The 22,711-nt window shown below is 47.4% G+C and overlaps 1 protein-coding gene across 1 annotated transcript in view; it reads right to left on the bottom strand.

Annotated features, from left to right (window-relative positions):
• The window catches only part of ARHGAP23 (Rho GTPase activating protein 23), a 635,536-nt gene extending 617,779 nt beyond the window's left edge, over positions 1–17,757 (bottom strand). The window contains exon 1 of the mRNA XM_069634667.1: positions 17,620–17,757. Coding sequence (XP_069490768.1) covers positions 17,620–17,631 — 12 coding nt within the window. The 5' untranslated portion in view covers positions 17,632–17,757. The remainder of the gene's footprint in view (positions 1–17,619) is intronic.
• Between the last annotated feature and the right edge of the window lie 4,954 nt (positions 17,758–22,711).

Genomic DNA, 22,711 nt, shown 5'->3' with positions numbered 1-22,711 from the left:
CAGGTTGTCCAACTTCAGGCATCGAGGGCCGGATCCATGCCAGGGCTTCAGGATACCACTCATTAACATTCATGAGTACATTTGCATGCAATGATTCAAAATGTTTGCACATTTTCCCCCATGAACTACTATTCAGAGTCCCTGTGAAGACGCCTTGTGGCCAGCATCCACCAATGTTATATTATTATACTAATGGAATAATATCTTTGCATCAATTACAGCAGAAACTCTGCTCATTTATTTGCTTTTTTACAATACAGCGAGCAGACTCTTGTATTTACAGGGAATTTTCAAGATGGCTGAACTTATGGGCAGGGAGCCCATTGTTGATGGCAGTTAAACGATCACACAGGCTATGCCTATCGTACAAAATCTGGTGACTCTTCAATAAGTAGCTGGTCTGGGTTGCGGTCCATAAGCATTTAAGTTGCAGTACGTGTTGGCTTGCAAAGGTAGCGGGCGCCCCTCTCTCGATAGAACAAGGCTTGATAACCTGTTCAGTGGTTATTAACCACTTGAGAGTTCGCAGCCACTGCTTTTTCTCACTGTGCCTTTCACAGATGGGAAATATCCATTTGCATATCAGTCTTTGTCCTGCCCAGGGGCAGTCCAGCACCGAAATGCAATGGCAATTCCAACCTGAACGAGAGTACCACCAGCAACCCCATACACGTGTTTCACCCTTGTTGGGGATCATCAGTGAGGTGAAGCTGATGCCTCTCTAAGCACAGTGAGAGGGAGACCACGTCTGGCTTGCAGTACGTGTTGCGCTGAAGATGGGAAAGATTGTTGTGTTGGGCAGTTTTAAATAGGACGCGCGGGGCCTGGGGGATGGTCTTTTGATTTCATACATCTTGTTTCCCCGTATATCGCAGGTGGTACCTAGTGTTGGTACTAATGAGCAGAAACAGATATCCGGGTAGCCGCTGGCTAAAGTGATTACGCCGCGTTGGCGTTAAAAATAGCAGTACTAGTGTAAGTAAGATACACTGTTGATGTTGATATAATATTTTCACAGACACTGAGCTTGGTGGTTTTGCATTGTTTATTCAGGTGCAGACAACGTGCAAAACCCAGTGCGTGTTGAAATTAGCAACGGCAGGCAAGTATAACCTTTGTTTTCATTTGTTGATGGGTTTACTGTGATTTATATAGTGATACTGGTAAACACATGGAGTCGAAGAAGGCCTGAAGAAGGTGGCCATAATGACATAAGGTCGCTGAAACCGGTCGACTACCCTGGGAGTAGTGTGGAAGCGTAGCATATCCTGGATGTTTAGATCATTTAAGTTCTGCCAATAGATCTAATTACCTCTTATAACTAGAACATTTGTTTTCAGTTAGGATTCCACAGGTCCAGGAAAAATGCAATTATGGTCCCTGAAGTAGTGGTATCTTTTTAACTTGTAGATTAGTGTTTTTTGCCTATTCTAGCATTTCATTGTAAAAATACCCTAAAAAATATTCACGGTTTTATTTATTTTTACTAAGATGTGGAATAGCTGAGAGTTTGGCAATGCTCACACCGCAAGTCAGGTTGTGTGTGTCCTTGTTCTGTCCACTTCTTAGATAGGCGGCCATCACCACTCTCTAGGATCAGAGGACGGTACAATTAGGGACAATTAGATATGTTTGCTGTCCCTGTCATTGTTCTTTTGTGCCCCAATCCAACCAATTCCATTATACACATATAGTTGTCTTTACTAGTGTTTAATTTGAATTTTGGTCTGTGAAAGTGCTTAAAAATCTGTTTCGGTGCTCTGTCCCTTGTGTGTTATAAGTTCGAAATTGGCAGAATCTGTTTAATTTTTGTAACAGTCCAGGTTGGTGATTAGTGCTATTTTTAGATGCCCCATTTTTTGAAGATGTCGGCCAAAATCTACATTTTTAAAATGTTTAAATATGGTCACACTATGAGAGAGAAGGGAGAGTGGGGGAGTGCTGGGTGAGATGTGGAGTGATAGGCAAGAAAGCAGAGGCAGAGCAGCAGTTGGAGGGGGAAGCAGTGGGCAAGCGAGCAGAGAGAAAGCAGTAGGGTGGTGGCCCGGAAATCTAAGAGGGAGCAGAGGTACAGAAAGTAGAGGGAGTGTGGGCTAAGGGGGAGCAGTGGGCCAAAAAGCACAGAGGGAGTAGTAGGCCGGAAAGAAGCAGTGAGCTGCAGATTGGGAAAAAGGATGACGAAAGAGTGCAATAGAATGGGAGAAAGAATGCAAGATGCAGAAGTAGCATGCAAGAATGAAGCACTGTATAGTGCGGGAGGAATTGGGAAGCGTGAGGTGTGAGTTGGGAATAGGATTTGGAGTGTGGCAGGGATCGGGGAGTGCAAATTGTGACCTGGCAGTGTGACAGAGCACATGAGTATCTGTATGACAGAGTGAGAGGTTCAGGAATGCAAGTTGTGATGGGGAATTGGTGAGACGTGCGAAGTGTGCTGGTGAGAGAGGTTTTTGGGGGGTTAAAGAAACTAAAAGGGGAACATTTTCACCATTACAATTGATAATGATCAAGGCAGTTAATATTAAAATAGGCATGCACATTAAACCAAAAGTATAGCCAAAACAAACGCTGTTCTGTGGAGCCATAAACATCTGGAACTGCTCCTATTCAATGTATACAAATAATGACAACCCGGCTCTCTTGTAGCCCTGCACACTGTCTCCTTCCTGCAATGTGCCAATCTTACACCCTCCAGTCAATAACATATGTGCTGCATAAATGCAGCATTAAATAACGTTTGTGCCGCAAAATGTGCCATTTCACGCTGCAATATCATGGAAGGTATGTTTGGTTCTGTGTCCCTTTTAGCAACCATGTACTCAGTAACTTAAAGAAAAGAAACGTGTCCAGCTGTGACCTTGGAGCAGAGACAGGGAAAGAGACTGCAGCAACAATTGGAAACAATGATTCGGCAAGAAGCACACAGCACCAGCCCTAGCCATTCCTGCCAGAACGCAGGACCACTCTACTAACCTCCCAGGGAAGAAACCTCAAAAAGGCCCCAGCGAGGAACGTCCAATTTAGCCATGTTAAGCAATCCATCTGCCAAAGCGAAACCTCTTGGTTATGTGCCCTGCTCCCTAATCATGGGCTATGTCAGCCACAGAGAGGCGGGCTTATTCTTCACCAACTATCTCCCCTAAAGCGGCACTGACCCACACATTTGAGGCCTGAAAAGGTATTAGAATCCAATGACTTTCCATGAGGCTTGTCCTGACCAAATATAAATTAGCGTACATCTACCGATTTCGAGAATTGGCACGAAATGCCCAGTTTGAGGCTTTTAATCATAAATGCTCGACTTCTTACGATTATCTCTCAGTATTGGCAAAAGTTACCAATGCCAGCTCTGCAAGTGAAGACTTTTAAAACTTTACACAGAACAATATGGAATCGCCATTAAATGTCTAATGTGGAATATACAATAACCTCTGCATTGTTTTGCCATTATTCAGGGGTCCCATGCTTGCGGGCCTAGAGACCCAAGCTACTCCTCGCTGATGAGGCCCAAGGAGGCTAAACCTGTCTGGGGATGCTTGTGGTCTCCTGCAGAAGGAATGTGACATGGCTGTTCGATCTGGACTACCCCTTTTGGGTGGGACCAGGCCTGATCTGTATATGGTATTTCTCCTTTCTGTAATGGCTTAGCAGGCAAAGCACGATAGTCTGGAGGGCTGCCCAGAGCAATGCAAGAGCTTAGGATTCATTCTAAACCTAGACATCACCCAGTTTTGTTTTGTCACTGCAGAGAGAGTAAGGTTTTGGTCTGAATTTATTAATCTCTGCATTGTAAAACCAAAGCAACCTATTTGAACAACACGCCTGCTGTGGCGCTCTTGAAGCGAACAGCTTTTCTGCAATTATGGTGAAATGGTCCCTTGTTCAGTCTTGTCTAACTTTCAGTAAAAAAGAAAAGCTGTTTGGAAAAACAAACCTATCAATCCACTTCAACGTTTACACATATCCTGCATCCGAATATTACAGAGCGAATTGATTTCCCTAGTCTCCAGATGTGCCTTGTAACACATCCCAGTTAATACCACACACTTTCAAATAAACCTGTCTTTTCTACATCATACACTCTATGGTCCACCTTACCACGAGTGATCTGCACCGCTTCCTCGCACCCTCCTTTTGTCACTGGCACTGATGCCGATTCCCAACCTCTTATTTTTAGTAGTAATATGTAGTTTTACATAGCGCTACAAACCTGCAGGTGGTAGGTTTGTGCTGAAATAACAGTTGCTAGTATTATCCCACGGATATATCGCGCGTGGTGCCCAATTTACCAAGAGGTTGAGGTGGCCCTGCCGTGATTCGAGCCTGCATTAGCGGGCTGCACACAGATGTCAGAACGAGCACTCAACTCGCAGTGCTATCTTTCCCCTGCCCCTTTACCTTCCGCAGTCCAAGGTATGTATACCGCTGGTGGGGGCGCACCATGCAAACTATCCGACTAGCCTAGGCACCATGGGACAAATGTGGGGACAACTTAGTGCAGCATAAAATACGAATAAAACAAAAAAATGGAACTGAAGTTCTGTCTTCGCAAAAATGAATACAACATTATACACTAAATGGGGGTTACGGTTAAGGCCCATGCTTCCATTTCACCCCTCTCCCTTCCATATACTGCTTGATCGACTTTCTTTCAAACAACGTTAACACTTTACACTTATTTTTGAGTATTTGTTTTTGCACTGCTTCTCTTTAGTTCAAATGTTTACATCATTTTTACCTTTAAATTATTCTTTTGATTTAATTAAATCATCCGGAAATCACTAATTTCTATCTTTTTTGTTAAATGTTTTCAAAGAGTCTGGAATTCAGCAAAATGTTTCCTCACAAAAAACATGTTGGTCTATTTCATTCACACAAAATCACCTCTTCCTGCAGTGCGGCCCACCTTTAAGAGCCAACCTGGGCCAATTTCAATCAATCTTACTGGCATACTATACTTTAAAAGACACCATTTTCTACGTTTCCAGAAAAAAATGTACCTTCAAGTATTACAAAAACAAAATATTGCGAAATGTTACGAGTTGCAATTTGTGAATGAGCCTCTTTTTATTTTGTATTTTTTTTGCGCCCTGGACTACTTTTTGTCTCGGTCCTTCCCTGGGATGTGGGTTGCCTGGTCTGTAGTATTCAGCCTTTATCAAGAACCATGTGTGTTTTTATATAATGGATGAAGCGTGCGGTTTCTAGCCGGATCCTGTGATGGAAACAGAGTTGTATGGATTAACCAGGCCTCTTTCAATGTAGAGTAGCCGTTCTCCAGAGCGGAGGGCCTGTGCTGCGGCCGGGCTGCACAGCGCAATCCACTCACTATCTCTAAGGATAGGGTCGGAGGCCCCACACCACAATAAATCTGCCTTCATTGTTGGAATCAATATGGCGCTGACCCATCTGTTATTAATCAAACTAATTAAAATATATTTTGTGGCATTTTAAAATGTTTATCTCTAGCTGCAGGAATAGGGGCTCAGTGGTGGTTGACCAATTGGCATAGGGGGGCCATGCCCCACCTGCTTTCAGCTTCCACTGTGAGAGGCTATGTCAATGAGTAACACTGACCAGAGCCCTAATATGGCCTTCCTCACTTGTGGCAATTGTTGCTCTTTAGTGCAGATATGTGGTGGCTGGCATATGTGTGGTATAATTTAGTGGCAGGATTGTGGAGCTATGTCTCCTGGGGGCACTAAGATTGAGCCGCCCTCATTGGGAAATCGAGAGCTTGACCTCTCCCCCACCCTGTCCCTCATTCAGGCAGGCTGCGGTGAGATCAAATGGGGAAACTCACCCCCAGCTTGTGCAAACGCAGGAAGATGAGTGGTGAAGGGAGGCACCCATTGCTGGACGACTTTCATTTTAAATGGCGCAGGTTAATAACCCATGGTGAGAGTAAAGGCAACACACCAGTTTATATAGACTGGTCTTTTAATTTAGTTTGCTCTAGATATGCATCTAATGTTAGATACGATTTGTTCACATTTACTTTTCTCACTGCAGTTTCTATAATATTTCGGTTAAAGATTTCGCCTCTGATTGAATGGCTTTGCAAAAGCACACGCTGTGTGAAACACATGCCATCTACAAATCTTTAGGAAAGGAATACAGGAAAGTGGCTTGTTTCCAAGAGCAAGTTATACATACATGCATGGAGCATAATTAAGAAAAGCAGAGCGTTTCAGCATGGGATACAGTGGGGAAGTTAGGAGCAGAGTTGAGCAGGTTCTAAACCTCAGCAGATCCTCCACGAGCACCGACCCCCCACTCGTGTAACATGTGCAACCTGGGTGTGGGCATTGTCTGAGCACCCTCTGAAGGGACAGTCTTTAGAAAGGTTGCCTCCTGCCCGTCAGCTACTTCTCCACGATACAGGAGGGCGGACCAGACTCGAGACGGTCAAGATCACTGCTGAGTGGCAAGCTGCCCTAGGTCCCATAATGGGCGATGGATTGCCCCAAGCAAAGTTCGGGAGCCAGGGCCCCACGGCCCCACTGAAGAAAAGGCCCTCTTTTGGGTTCTCTACACAGACTCCAACCCCCTGAAATTCCTTTCACAAGACACAGAACCAGTCCCTCCCACACCAACCCCCCTCCAACAGCCTTCAAGAAACTCTAGCCCCACATAAGAGTGAGCCACGATAGGCTGGACACTTTGCCACTAGCAGGTTCAACCAGAAACTTGTTTCCCCTTTAACCAGACTGGCCGTGAAATGCAGAGGAGCACCCATTAGGAAAATGCACATCACATATGTGTTCCTGTTCCACTAGTCATCGCTCCCAGGTGAACTCTTGCATTCCCCGGCACCAGCCATTTTGCCCAGGCCTCTACTCCCCAGTATCTGACACTGGACATTCTACTATGGATCTGGTCTGAGGAGTATCGAGCACTGATCGTTCTACCCACCATCCACGCTGTAGAGTATCCGGCACAGGCCGTTCTAGCCAGAATCTGGGCTGGACATTATCTAGCATTGGTCATTATACATTGAACCTGAGCTTTGAAGAGTTTGGCCCTGGTCACTATAGTCAGGATCTGGGCAATAGAGTGACTGGTACAGGCCATTATAGCCAGAATCTGGGTTGTAGAGTATCTAGCACTGGTCATTATACCCTGGAACTAAGCTGTGGAGGGTTTAGCTTTGGTGTTTATACCCTGGATCTGGTCTATAGAGTATGTTACCGTGATCATTTTACCCAGGATGTCGGGTGTTGAGAGTCTGGGTCTTGCCATTATACCCTGAATCCGGCTTTAGAGTGCCAACACTTTCCATTGCAGCCTGAATTGGGGGTTTAGAGTGTCTGGCCCTGACCAATATATGCATTCATGTGTGTAGGTTTCTTGTAAAAAGCTCAATACTTCCTGGAGCCGGCCCTGGATCAGGATGTGGTTAGTATACCATTGTTCGGGACTCTAGAATCATGGCATTAGTCGTGAACTCCTTAAAAAGTCCTGCAGGCTCTCTGGCATTCTCATTAAAGCTGGAATCAGAGAAGTTGAATCTCTGCCACACATCACTAGCCCCAGCATTAGGTCTTTTGAGTCCCTGTCTATTATAAGGAAGCATATGGGATTAGTTGTGCCCCTTAATTATTAACGGATGGTTGGTGCACAGTCTGCCACATGCAACAAGCAGACTGCAAGTATCCAATTGTGTTTTAAGAAAATGCAGTTAACATGCATTACTCCTTTTTGCTTTTATGTTTTAACTTCAAGTCCTAGTGTTTCACAAATCACTTTTTAAACAATGTTTCAAATTCAGTTTTGCACATACATGTTTGGATTATTTACCTTTTATTGGGTATATCTGCGGGAATTCAATGGAACAGAACAAAATAAGTCAACTATAAATAAACAGGGTATGATTCTTTGGGCAGCGTTTGAATTCACAACATGCACTACTTGAAATGTGATTGATGAAACACTGAAGAGTGTTTCTTCCATAAAATAAAAACCAACAAGGTCCCGGCGGGTATATCCTGGATCATGCCTTTAGAGTCTTGACACTACTCACCCCCTCCACACCCCACCCACACCCTCTTCAAGAACCAGGGCTTTAGGGTCCCTGCCTGTGGTCATGACTTCGTGGGTCACAACTTTAGAGTCCCTCATTATATTATTGTCCAGTTCAAAGTGTACTAAATACAGACCAACAAAGCCTTTACAAAAACCCCACATTGAAGCAGCAATAATACATACATTGTAAAGATTCTCAAATATGATTTTCAGACCTGCTTTAATCCTCGAAAAACAATTTTACGATACACATTTCATTATGTCCACCTTCCATCAAAAATCGACCAGACATTTCTGTATGAATTCCCTCTAATTCCCAAATCTGACCCCAGGCGCTTTGACATTAACAATCTATGTATGGTACTCATCCAAAAGGAGTTAGAAGTTGCAGGATACAGCCCGCAAGCCCACACTCTTCTTGAATATCACATATTCAGGCAGTTAGCCCTACGGTATTCTTGGGACATGGAGTGAGGCAATGAATCTACTGTTGTCAATTTTAAACCATAGCAAAAGAGCACAGATTACTATTACTGAGGGAATAGCCTACTGCTTACGTTAAATTCTAGAAGAACGGCGTCAACGAGCAGGAGTGTTCAAAGGACTAGGCATTGCCTTCAGCACATGAATGCCACCCCGTTTTGTTTCTTTCGGCGAGACCACCCTGAGACAGCTACAATATATAAAGGTTCTAGTAGAATTGTTCCATCAAAAGAAATTAATAATGCGACTAGAACATTCTCCATATCGTACATTCATCTTTATTAATGTTAGAATGGTTGACGGGACCTCCATGGCAAGATGCTCAATGTGGGCTTTTCACTGTATCTTTTCATAGAAGTAAATTCCTAGATGGTTTATTTTCCCTCACAGCTTCCTTTCTTGAGCTATATTGCTCCCATTGAATTTACCCCGTCTTGGAAAATTTAGACCATGTATGAATCTTTGCCTGTAGGCCAACTGAGATAGTGTCCGTCAAGTCCACGCAAACCGCAAAGGTGGGGATTGGCATATCAAACCCAATTCAGTAGGAGGCGGCCCACACTCCATTGCGGCTGATATAAAATGCATGATGTAAACATTAAAGAGTATGCGCAACTATGCATCCTTGCTTTTAGCCAGTCTATGTCAGGATATACTGTGATAAACTACCCTGGGGCACCAGTTACCTTTCACCCAAGTGTCTGTACAATGCAGTCTAATCAATGCCTATAAACTGAGTGAAAGGCCTTTTTGCACAGTTTTTCTCATAAGAAGTCCTGGCCATGGAGTCAAAGGCCAGCCTCAAACCCACTGAAATGAGAACAATGTCACCAAATCTGATATAAGGTTGCCTTGGTCTAAAAGCCAACAACAGTGCACTTCATTGTTGTGAAGGAAGCCAGTTCAAAGTGTTTCCGATACTCAAAATCAGGATATTTTCACCCAACTTTGGAGCTGCACAACTTAACTTTTGTAAATACCGGCCGGGAAGAAAGCCCAGGAGCAAAGCATTTGTCTTGGAAGCAAGACAAAGCAAAGCAACATGGGTTTGACTACCAGACCCGCACTTAGAGACTGGTCTCTGGTGTTAATCGTGTTCTAAAAAGATTAAATAATTAGTTAACTTCATGGGTGACATCAAGTAGGCTAATCAGCTGATCTGATAAACCTATGCTTAGGGATGTAGAGTTTCTTGCTTAAGATACCCCAGATCTGATGGCGGAGTCCCTAACAATGCCCATAATACTCAGGATCTGGCCCAAGGGCCCTGACTCTGTTCATTACATGCATGATTTAATCGTCAAATTCACTGTCACTAATCATTGTTACTCATATAATCCCAGAGCATCACACTCTGGAACAGAGATTTAAATTACCTGATTATGTGTGTTTATTAACCCCTTGATCAGGGCTTTAAAGACCCTGGCTGTGGTCTGTATACCCTAGGTCCTGTATTGAAGATCCCTGGCCTTGATAATTATCCCCCAGTCTCTGTCCATTGTGACCAGGTCAGTCTTGTGCAATGGAGATACAGAACCCAAGCGTATCTCCTTCTGTTCCATGGGAGATGTTTAGGGGAGGGATCTTGCTTCCCTCTTTGGATGTCCTGGCCTTCCTTTATTGGCAGAAGCTGTAAGGCAGACTGTACCTTGAGCCATGGTCCAAGGATGAGCTCTTCTTTCTTACTTCTTGTGAAGTCTTCAAATGGTCAGCCAAATGAGCGCCTCTGCCCTCTTTTAAAACCAAGTGGGCCACAATGATTGGTGTAGGCTAAGCTGACCTTAATGTACCAATCCTGTGGTCCCTACCAAAAATCTCTTGTATGCATGAGGTCATAACCAGAGTGCTTTGCAACAGGAAAGGTAAAGGGGTGAAAACGGGAACCAGGTGTGCCCCAGAACTAAAACGAAAGAAACCTCTCAACAGAAAGCTCTGGCTACACTCCCTTGTGACACTTAAGTCCCAACCATCTTCCTGTCTGGTGTGTTCAAAGAGTTTCTCTGGTAAATGGTTCTCTCTATGTGATCCTTGTTAAAGTGGCAGGTCTCCCTTGAATCTGTGGCAAGAACAGACTCTGTGGCTCCTGCAAACCACATTCTTGTGCCTTATGAATGATGTCACCCTAGCGGGGTTGCCTACTGTAAACAGCAGTCCCAGACATGGCAGCTCACGGTCATTGATACTGAGGACGGGAGCTGACTTCAGGTTGAAACCGTTACATATGAAAGGTTGTTGGGTTTCCTGTCTACTTTGTTATCCTGTGCAGCCAGGCCCCATGTGGGCCTGATTGAAGTACCCTATATTGGTATGTTAATCACTGCCACCCGCTCCAGGACCTAACAAAAGCGCACAACGGATTCATGGAGCCTTTGTTCGTGAACCAGGCGGGCCATGGCAGGGGCAGCTTGGTCCTCCCCCTTCCTGGGGATTCTGGCTTTCACATTCCAACTAAATATAACAGGACGGGCTGTACCTGTAGTCTGTGTCCACTCAGAGTACACGGGTCTATGCGTTTGTCATGGTGTAAGCATAGGAAAATGTGCGTGGATTAGCACCACACATTTACCTGAGGTTGGTCTATCTTCATTTCCTTTAATTAAACATTTCAAAAATCCCTGGCAAGCACACGCCCACCATCCGGATGATCAAATTCCTTACACTATCAAAGAGGGCTGCATGGTTGTGAGGCTTGGGGCGAAGGAGCAAGAAGGTCGGGCAGGAATGAGATGAGGAAGGGGAGGATAGTGAAGGCATTGGAAGCCTGGTGATGGAGGACTTCCATTTTTTTAAAAGTTCAGTATGAGGCAGTGGAAAGCCATCCAGTGACGAATTGCAGTGGGACAACTGGTAATCCGTTTCGAGATGGCAGAGGTGAAGGAGGGAAAGGAGGAAAATATTTAAGTGTCATCATCAAAGAGGTGATGGTGTAACCCAAAGAACAAGATTAAACTTCCTATGAGCAAAGGAGGTTTATAAAAGAGTGTTTGGAGTGGTGAGCATCAGAAAGAAAGTTGGAGGCCTGCTTCAGTGCAGACTCTGTGGAGAGTTTACTATAGAAGCCAGATTGAAATGGATTTCCAAGGCCATTATCCTCAAGGTACTTGAAGACCACCTGTTCAATGAGCTTTGAATAATGGGGAAAGAGGGGAACTGGGCAATAGTTCACCAGGACATTTGGGTCAGCAGAGGATTTCTTCTATAGGGGTAGGACAATTGTAGATTTGAAGGAGGGGGGAAGAGTGCAGCGGTGCGAAAGAGGTTAAAGAGCACAGAGGGATAAGGACAAGTGATTAAGACTAAAGCCTTTAACCATTTGGGGAGCAAACAGGTTTTTAGGAGTGTAAGATGTGTTGGTGCTGTGAAGCTATGCCTGTAGCATAGTTTTACTTCAGTGCATTTTTAGTTTTGACTATTAGGTGGTGCTTACAAGCCAAAGGTATCGCATGCAAGGAATGCTAGGAAGGAGAGAACATGTGAGGAAGAAAACACAATTTGAGGGTGTGGTTTAGTTATTTGCCAAACCTTTCACTATCTATGGCCATTTCGGGCCCCATGACAGTCCCACCCACTACCAGCTCCTCCCTTCCCACCCAAAAAACATCCTCCTGGGCAGAGGCATTGCTAGTGGGGGCTGAGGGGCTATAGCCCTGAGTCTTTTGGTTGTAGCCCCGGATAGAAACTCAAAGGCTACAACCAAAAGGCTAACCCCAAGTCCCGACAGTCCCGACATTAGCTTAGCCCCGGATCTTTTCCAGACATAGCAACACCCCTGCTCCTGGGATGTCTTTGAGCTAGCTAAACCAAGCAATAACATCAAACGTTGGCTTGTTAGTGTTATTTCTACGTAGTCTGCTGAGAATTAAGAGTGAATGGCTTAATTGCAGCTGCAAAATTGCTAGAGGTTTAATAAAAAATGTCTTAAACAAACATGCATTCAACCACTTGATTTACATATGTTCTTTGCACTGAATTAAAGTGACTGCAGCCAGATGATTACTGGCAACTAGTAAGTGTACTGAGTTTAAGGTAACGGCATGGGTTTGCTCAAAGTACCGAATTTCTGTTTTGCTCAATTACTGTTACAAATAAAAGTATTCATGAAGAGACAAGATACAGTAATTGAAAATTAACATTAAACTGTCACCTGCCATAGATAGTTTAACTTCCTGTACTATTCATGTAGGAACATTACTTTTTTACCTAATGACAATGTATAGAGCCCTACACAGTTCACATTTTATTGCCAATCAAAATATTTTTAAAACTATATTTGTAATTGTGTGTGTTTAGTGTAAATGATAATTCCCAGATTACACTAATACAACTGTGCTAAAGAGATGTATGTCAAATAGCATCTTGTCTAATTTGCACACACAGTTGTAGCAAAGATTTCTATTTATGAAGATACTATTTTGATATTCTTAACATATTTGTGTCATGGACGAATCTATTGCCATTTGTTTATTATTCCAGCAAATGTCTCATCTGGCCACCATGCAAAGAAATCCCAAAGGTCAAGCTCCAAAAAGTTCCACCTGTCCAGCCCCCCCCCCAATCCCTGTATCCCACTCCCTTTGTTTTGGGTGCAGCCACAGTACCGCCTTCCACCACTGCTTGTTCCAGCCCAGCGTCTCCCCCTCGACGCAGAAGCAGCCCTGTAAAACACTTGCTCTATTCAGGAGGGCATGGGAGCCCCTCTTCTTCAAGGGGGTGTTTTCAGCTCCCTCCCCAGCCACACTGACATGAAGACTGTCTGCATTTCTGGGGTTTGGCGAATATAGAAACCCCTCCACCCCCAACCTGTGACGAGACCCTTGGCTGTTCCCCAGCAATGTTGATGAGGCTTGCCACAAGAAACTAGAGAGTGCATAGCAGGGTGGACATAGGGGTATCTTCTGCAACCAATAAACGGGCAGTTTTCATGTTGTCAGACTTATTGTTTCCCCAGTAATGGTTTTCTCAGACACAATGAATTTTGTACCTACAGATGAGTCAGTATGGATGGTAGGACATTCCTTTATAATGCGGGCAGAGGTCGCGGCTTGGCGATGGCACCTGGGCCTCAACCTAGGAATGGATAAGAACAAGGTTGTCTGGTTGGGGGCGTTTGGTATGAGGTGGCACTCATTGTTACCAGCAGTGCACAGACCGTTGCAGCGGAGGCCGGCGCCCAGGGTGCTGGTGGTACATTTAGGTGGCAATGGCCTCGCCATCATGGAAAGGGGGCAACTATGAGCACAGATACAGGTGAGCCTGCGCGCACTAGCACAGGAATTACCAGACACCTAAGTCATCTGGTCGGAAATGGTGCCCAGGTTGCAATGGCGCAGGGGGGGACTCGCAAACGGCCATGGAGAAGTCCAGGCGCAGGCTCAACAAGGGAATTGAAAGATTTACTCAAGCGGATGGTTTTGGTTTTGTAAGGCACATTTTACTAAATTCGCTCCCTTCCCACTATACGACGGACGGAGTGCATCTGTTGGATAAAGGGAGCGACCTGTTCCTCACGGCCATCCTGGGGACACTCATGAAGGCCGGGTGCAGCTAGAGTAATGGTAAATTGCCTGGAGCATGGGGGCATTGGGAGTAGCGAGGGGCCACCCTCAAAGCATGGTGGAGTTTGGGGCAGTACTAGCTTGGGAGGAGAGTAACGCCGCAGCTTGAACCCAAACTCGGATGACGGGCACTGAGTCCCTTATGGACACTTGAGATTCCTCACCTGCAAGATTCAGTGGCCCGAGATGGAAGTACTCTGTGCAGTACAAATCTGGAGCCTATGTCCGGGGCCTTGCGACAGCAGTGGGGGCGGCAAGGGGACACCTAGAACATTCAGAACTTTGCGCTGCTTTTGGGCCACTTTTGAAAAGTATGGGCGTGAACCATGATGCTTTATGGCTGGGACTGCCCCTTGTGTTGTATGCTCCAATAAAAAATTGTGACCTGTAGTTTCCAAAATGTGAACTAGTGTCTGGCTATTATTGGTTAGTAGGTTATGTTCTCAGGGTAGGTTACCTCTCCCACGACAGAGGGGTTGGGGTGATCCAATGGGGGCTGACACCACTAAGAGGATGTCCCAGCCCCCGCAGGGGGCGCTCGAGGGACATCCCACATAGTGGGACACCGCTCTGGCTGCCCCCTCCCCTCGACAGGATCCATCTCCCCACTTCTACCCCAGGAGGCGGAGGGCGTCCCCAGGCAAGCACTTCCGGCATGCCCGGGGGACCGCATATAAGGTGGGGAGGGACTGGAGCACAGTCTCTTTCCATCCCCTTGCCCCCTCCCCACTGGAACACCCACCCTCCTGCGCCCTTATTTTCTTGCTATAGCAGGCAGGACCCCGCAGGTAATGCTGACTAGGATAACACTAGATTAGGGAATTGGAGAACATGTGTAATATGTTTGAATTGGTTTCAGCTGATTTTGAGGTGTAAATTGCTAAAAACTGATGGATGTTTTCATTTCCTGTACCAGTTGTAAAGATGTACAATTGTTTATTTTATTTCAGCAGATGTCGAGGTGTAAGTGAATATGTGATGTATGTTTATTGTTACTGTATTTTGTATTAATTGTTCCATTTCTGTCACAGGCGGAGTTCGGGGCAGTCCTAGCCGGGGAGGAGAGTAACGCCGCGGCTTGAACTGTGGGCTGGTTCCCCGATGGCTGCACTAGAGCCAAACTCGGATGACGGGCACTGAGTCCCTGACGGGCACTGAGTCCCTGACGGGCACTTGAGATTCCTCACCTGCAAGATTCAGTGGCCCGAGGAGGAAGTACTCTGTGCTGTACATATCTGGAGCATATGTCCGGGGCCTTGCGACAGCAGTGGGGGTGGCAAGGGGACACCGAGAACTTTCAGAACTTTGCGCTGCTTTTGGGCCACTTTTGAAAAGTATGGGCGTGAACCATGATGCTTTATGGTTGGGACTGCCCCTTGTGTTGTATGCTCCAATAAAAAATTGTGACCTGTTGTTTCCAAAATGTAAACTAGTGTCTGGCTATTATTGGTTAGTAGGTTATGTTCTCAGGGTAGGTTACCTCTCCCACGACAGAGGGGTGGGGGGAGGCCAATGGGGGCTTGACACCGCTATGGAATCTGCAGCCCACAGCCCCCAGCCTACGGGTAGTGGAAAGAAGATCTCCTAGACCAGCTGCACCCAGCAGAACAGCTGTGCCCCCTCACCCAGGGTATTTACCCATCCACCCAAGTAGCCGGCTCTGGGATTTGCACCCTCATACCATCCTTGGCAAATCACCACAACTCTCTGTACCAAAGGTTCACACAACTAATGCCTCCGGACACCAGAGGACCCCCCCACACACACACTATACGGCGCTGGCGGATTACCCTTCAACCACCCAGACCCCAGTGCACCCTCCCCTCAGCAAGACAAGTCGCCGGGAGACCCCCCTTCCCTCATCAACTCACTGCACCGGGAACTCAAACAGCCACGAGGTATCCCCTAAACAACCCTTTTCACTAGCAAAGCCCCCAGAACAATTCACTGCACCGCGGAGAGCCTTGTGCAAAACCATCAGGGATCAAGAACTCTCTCAAGACCCCACTGCACCCTGAAAACAAGCTCCTCATTGCAACACCAGAGACCCGGTGCGCCAAGGCCCCCCGCCAGCAACCTATCGGAGCATCGGGGAGACTCCACTATTGCACAACCATCCCCAACACCTCACTGAATCAGAGCTCCTCTGGCAACACCCCACTGCACCCTGAATACAAACCACTCATTGCAACACCAGAGACCAGCGCACCCCTCAGTGCACCAAGGACCCCTGCCAGCAACCTATCAGAGCATCGGGTAAAATTTAACATTGCACAACCATCCCCAACAACACCTCACTGAATCAGCGCTCCTCCGGCAAAACCCCACTGCACCACGAAAACCACCCATTCCAACATCACACAGAACCGTGGATCCCTGTGGACACCCAACCCCTCATCTCAGAGCACCAAGGAAACTCCTACATTATACCAGCGTCCCCAACACCTCACTGAATCAGAGCTCCTCCGGCAAGACCCCACTGCACCCCGAATACAAACCACTCATTGCAACACCAGAGACCAGCGCACTCCTCAGTGCACCAAGGCCCCCCAGCCAGCAACATATCAGAGTATCGGGTAAAATCCAACATTGCACAACCATCCCCAACAACACCTCACTGAATCAGAGCTCCGCCGGCAAGACCCCACTGCACCATGTATTTCACTCATTCCAACATCACACAGAACCGTGGACCTCTGTGCACCCCCGACCCCTCACCTCGGAGCACCAGGGAAACACAACATTACACCAGCGCCCCCAACACCTCACTGAATCCGAGCTCCGGCAAGACCCCCACTGCAGCACGTACTTCACCCATTCCAACACTCGAGACCTGCGGACCCCTCAACACATCAGTACAGCAAGGTTCCCAACCAGCATCAGTGAAACTCCAACACTACAGAAGCCCCCAACAACACCCCACTATGCCAGGGACAACCCAAATTACCCCCACCATGCAAAAATACCCTCTGTGCACCAGAGCCGGGGTGTTGCTAGGTCTGGAAAAAGATCCGGGGCTACGCCAGTCAGTGTCGGGACTGGGGGCTAGCTAGCATTTTGGGTGTAGCCCCTGAGTTTCTATCCGGGGCTACAACCAAAAGACCCGGGGCTATAGCCCCGCAGCCCCCCTGTAGCAGCGCCTCCCTCACACTCCTTCACCTCGCTGAACCCCGCAGAAACGCCCCAAGACATGTACCACACTGCGCCCCTCCAGCACCTCCATCTACAATGGACCCCCGCCCCAATACCACACCGCACACGCCTCGAGCCCCAACAATTCACAGCACCGGAGTCCCGCTCCCAGCACGAGGGACACCCCGCCCCACCCCCACACGCCTCTCTGCGCCAACACCCAACGACTCATTCCACAGGGACACCCCCAACTCCCCACTGCACCACAGCATGTCCCGGGAACCCCCACCCCCACCCCCACGCGGCGTTCACACGCCTCGCCGAACAAGACACGAGCGAGAGTGCACAAATGTCGCGTCCCCTCCCTCCCAGTGGCATTAGGATACATTAATCCAATCCCCCCCCCCCGTATTTCGCCCATCCTTACCCCACTCCACATCCCGACACCTCAGTCCAAGGTGGGTCCGGCCTCGCTCGCCCCCATCTCCGCATCCCCCACCCCTCCAGCGCTGCCTCCCGAGATCCCTCCTACCCTCCGAGACGAACCCCCTCTCTGCGGGCCACACTCACTGGGCTCCGTCACCATGGAAACAACCTCCCTTCTCATCAGTGGTCCATCTCTCCCCGGTGGGGGTGGGATTAGACGGGGGTGTGCGGGGCAGGGGTGTGGCGTGTCTCCGCGATGAGAATAAGGGGTATGGGGTATGGGGGGGGGGAAGAGGGTGTGGTGCCACTGTGGTGTGCGGTATCCTGAGGCGGGAGATGGCAGAGTACGGGGTGTGGCGAACCTCCACCGTGGAAATGAGCAAAGGGCGGAGCACTTGGGTTTAGGGTATGTGCACGGCGGTTTGTTGGGAGCGAGGGGGTCGGTGTACATGTGAGAATGGAATAAGGATGAGCGCGGGTTAGGAACCATGAGAAAGCGTCATGATGGAAATGGGTTAAGGGTGGGTGGTTTGGGGCATCCCACCCAGGAGCCCCGCCCCTGTCCCCCATGCCCGCGACCCCCAAGGATGTACCAATGTTTGCATGCCCATTACAACACAATCAACAGGGACCCAGATAAGCCTTTATGGGAGGTCAAAATGGAGCACATTAACCGGTGCCCCCCCTGGGCAAGGCTCCCGCCTGATGGTTTCGGAGCGATAGCTCAGCGGCAATGCGCTCGCCTTGGAAGCAAGACGACACGGAGCACCACAGGTTCGATCCCCGGGTCCGCGCTTAGAAACCTCTGGGTATTAAGCGCGTTATAAATAACGTATCATACATTGGAAGTGAGGTCTGTGTGCATTTTTTACAAAACATAACTCATGCCAAGATGTTGTCCAGGGTGCTGCTGAGACCTCGAGCCTGGTGCCCGGCTGCTGTGGGCAACTGAGGTCCAATCTGACCAATTATGTAATGGATTTTTTGTCCGCTGTACAGCGCGTGCGTTCATTAAAGCACAACCTGTGCAATGTTTTCAGTTTTACTTTGGAGAGTATACGATCAGTGTGTTAAGCACTTGCAGAGATCAGTGCCCATGTACAGACCACAAGGTGAAACCCTGTGGAGGCAGACTCTGCCTTTCCTCTCCGAGTTTGATAAACTTCAGGATATACACTTTGGTACTAGTAAGAGCTAAGGACCTTAACCGGAAAGTGATATAAAAACGAATATGACATCAGTTGTGAAGGTCTAGAGCTTGCACTTGGACCGCTCGCCACTTTCAGTGGGTTACCCAATGTTCCTTTTTTTGTCATTCATGCAGAGTTTGTGTATCCAGAGTAAATTTATAAAGGGTGCAATCACCTTCTGAGGAGTGGTTTAGGTGGAAAGGAACCTGCCAGCTCTGCTTGTTCAACTCCTTTGTGATTTCATCCTCCCTCTCGCTTTGTGTCCGGAACCAACGTTAATCCTGGTCTCTCTGGCATCGATGGAGGAAAACCACCATACGCGCCATAATGGCACCTCCAAGATGTACAGGTCCTGATAGCTTCCTTTCTTTCCAAGATGGCCCCGTCATACACATCAGGAGCGGAACGCAGCGCTCAAGCCGTTCAGATATAAGCAATCTTCAATGCGTTGCTTCTTTCGTAAGCAAGGACACTCTTGTTCCTTTTCCTTCCTCCTTATCCTTGGTCTCCTTGCCCTGACTTAACATTCTTCCATTCTGCTCCCCTCTTGCCTCGCTCTTCCACTTTGCTTCAATTCTGTGTCTGAAAGGAGACCGTGTTTCCTGTACTCCTCGCCCTGTCTACGCTCTGAGTAAATTGGCTACCGTCAGAAGTCATTGCTGAGTCTAGTCACCTCTACAGCAGGTCAAGGATTCACTTGAGTGTTTCCCTAAGTTTACACGTTACCTTGTTCCATTGCAGGATGTGGGATATTCATTGGGATTCACTCTGAAAGCTTCTGCTGCACAGCTTTGTGCATTCAGGTCAGTGCTTGCTTTATTTGCAAAGTACTTGTAAGCGACTCCTTTCTAGAATGGAGGAAATGCAAGAACTCGTTGCTGCCACACAGGCATTGACCTTAGGAGTTCAAACATTGAAAATACTACTCTGACAGATGGGGACTCAAGGGCACCTACATATGGAAGTCCCTCCTGCTCCTCTTCCTGGGAGTAAATACACTGTTAATACTAGGAAGTTAAAGGAATTTCTAGACACTTGTTTGGTGTTGTTAACCTTTAAACAATCCTTTTTTTCCTACCAATTGGTCGAAGGTCGACTATATGATATCAAATCTCGGGAGTATAGGTCTGGGTATTAAGCGCGTTATAAATAACCTATCATATCTCGTTGGACGTGCCCTTGCTTGGGCTACTCATCTGGTGACCACGAACAACCCTGTATTAGATTCTTCTCAGAGGTTTGTCAATAGCTTATGAGCTATGTTTGGCCCTTTTGGAAATCACTATTTCACTCAGGAAAAGCTCCTGGATTTCGAACAAGGCACTATGTACACATTGACTTGTATAACTCAGTTTAAGCAAATGGCCTCTGATACAGCATCATATGATGATGCCTTATTGGCATTATTTCGATGAGATTTGACAGAAGAACTAAAAGACGAGGTTGCACGAGTTCCTTGACCTGCAAACCTTGCTGAAAAGATAACTCTAGGTATGCATGGTACTGATTACAAGAATGTCATGTCGAAAGAAAAAAGCTTGAATCTCCTGCATACCTTCAGAATCGAGTAGGCCTATTATCAAGTCTCAGCACAAAGAAGAACCTATGCAGGTCAGAGCAACCCGAGGACTCTTATCTACTGAAGAACTAAATTATCGTTGCGCGCAGGATCTTTGCATATATTGTGCTTCAAAGGATCATCTAGTGAGCAAGTGTCCCATAGCTCCTCCAAGGCGTTCGGGAAATGCCACATCCTGATCATAGAGATGATACAGGATTGCAAACAGAGTTCTCCAGATTATTCCTATCCATGTCGAGAACAACTTATAGTACTTCTGAAAGTCACTTTGGTTCGAGGACGCTTCGTATCAGACATCCCTACGTTAGTAGATTGTGGTGCAACAGGCAATTTTCTTGATTACTACTGGACAAATCATTACAGTATACCATGCATCTCTTGGAAGGTGTGGATGGTACACCTGTATCTTCTGGACCCATAATAAGGAACTCATGGTGGCAACAGTAAAGTCAGACACAAGTGATCACAGTTCAAGGGTGTTTATTGAACTGTATAATGGGTGAGATAAATGCCTAAATCTTTTTTTTTTTAAACTTCTTTTTATTAGTTTTCAAACAAAGAGAATAACAAGAACCATTTCTCCAAACTCCCCCCTCCCCCCTCCCCAAGGCAGCTTCATTGTGTTTGTTGTCAGAGAAAGACATAGTTCAGATAGTCCAAGGCGCCTCGCGTAGACAGTCCCCACATTCTGCCCCCCCACTCCCTTTCCTCCCTCTCCTTCCCCCCTCCTCCCCTTCAGGTTGCACCTTATCCATGACCCACTACAACCACCTTTCCTCCAACCGTGCTCACCCAAGGTCCAGTAATCGTAGGCGGTGAGGACGCCAGCCAATTCGAAAGTCGTCTTTCAAGAAGCACAGGGTTTCCTCCCAATCTCCTGCGAAGGACTGCAGCTTATTATCTTTTGCATATGTGGCCCATTCAATACACAATGTCCCAGATTTTCCGTAGCCTTTCCTGGAGAAGAGGGACCTCTCCACTTCTCCATCTCTGAGCTATCACTGTCATAGCAGCCAGGACAAGAATCGCTCTCGCTTTCTCCCGAGACTTAGGCTCCCCTACCCCAGTGCTCCTCCCCACTCCCAGTAAAGTCTCCTCTGGGGACCTACTACTTCCTGGCCCATATGCCTGCTCCTGAGCCCTCTGAACCTCCACCCAGAAGGGTTTAATGCGTGGACACGTCCACCAGATATGCTGTGCCGTGCCCTCCATCCCACACCCCCTCCAGCACTCCCCTGAAGTTGTAGGAAATATCTCTCTAAGCCTTGACTGGAGTGTAGTGCCACCCAAGTAAGATCTTGTACCACATTTCCTGGATTTGGGAGGCTCTTGCTAACTTGGGGATTACCCGCCACAGACGTTCCCATTCCTCCCGCTCAACTGTTCTAGCTATCATCTGATCCCATCTCCGCATATACGGCCATGGGGCCCTATCCAGAGTTTCATCTAATATCTTGTAAAGATTGGATATAAGGCCCCTAGACCCATCATTCGAGTGCAGAAACTTCTCAAACCTAGTCTTCCCCCCTGGTGGCCGCCATCTTATTTACGGGGTGCATAACCCAGTGGGGCAACTGCGTATACCGGAGCCTCTCCCCCAAACCATACTCCTTTTTACAATCCTCAAACAAGAGTATCTTCCCGCCTCGGAACATGTCTCCCAGCCATCTGCAGCCTCCTTCCTCCCATTGCCGAAAAGCCCCTTCTTCCAATCCCAGGGTAAACTCTCTATTACGGAACAGGGGCGTGTAGGGAGAGGGAAACGTCGTGATCCCGTTGCATTTGACTAATTTGTCCCAATTCCGAACCATCAGACTGGTAATGGTGCTCTCATATATGTGACCAGGGCGTAGCCACTTCGGGAGCCATAGAACCTCCGCAAGACTGCGATGTGCAACAGCCCTATCCATCACCACCCATTGCTTGTTTTGTGAGACCTCCCCCTCTCGTAGCCAATCCCTAACCACTCTTAACTGGGTCGCCTCGTAATACAGTTGAAAATACTGCAGTGCTAGACCTCCTTCCTGCCTGGGGGCCTGCAATATTTGCTTGCTCATCCGCGGCTTTTCCCCAGCCCACAGGATATCTCTGGTGAGCGATTCCAACTTCTTGAAGAAATCCCGTGGAACCACCTGAGGAATTGCCTGAAACAGATACAACAGGCGGGGTAGCGTCACCATTTTGACCGTTGCCACCCTACCCAACCACGTCATCGGGAGATTCCTCCACCTGCGAAAGTCCCCTTCAATGCTTTTTAGTAATGGAGGATAATTCACCCTGTACCAGCCCGCCAGCATTGATGTGATTCTCACCCCCAGGTACCT

Source organism: Ambystoma mexicanum, chromosome 13, assembly GCF_040938575.1.
Source record: "Ambystoma mexicanum isolate Mex_15411 chromosome 13, UKY_AmexF1_1, whole genome shotgun sequence".
Taxonomy (NCBI): Eukaryota; Metazoa; Chordata; class Amphibia; order Caudata; family Ambystomatidae; genus Ambystoma; species Ambystoma mexicanum.
This window is presented reverse-complemented; position numbering and strand designations above follow the sequence as displayed.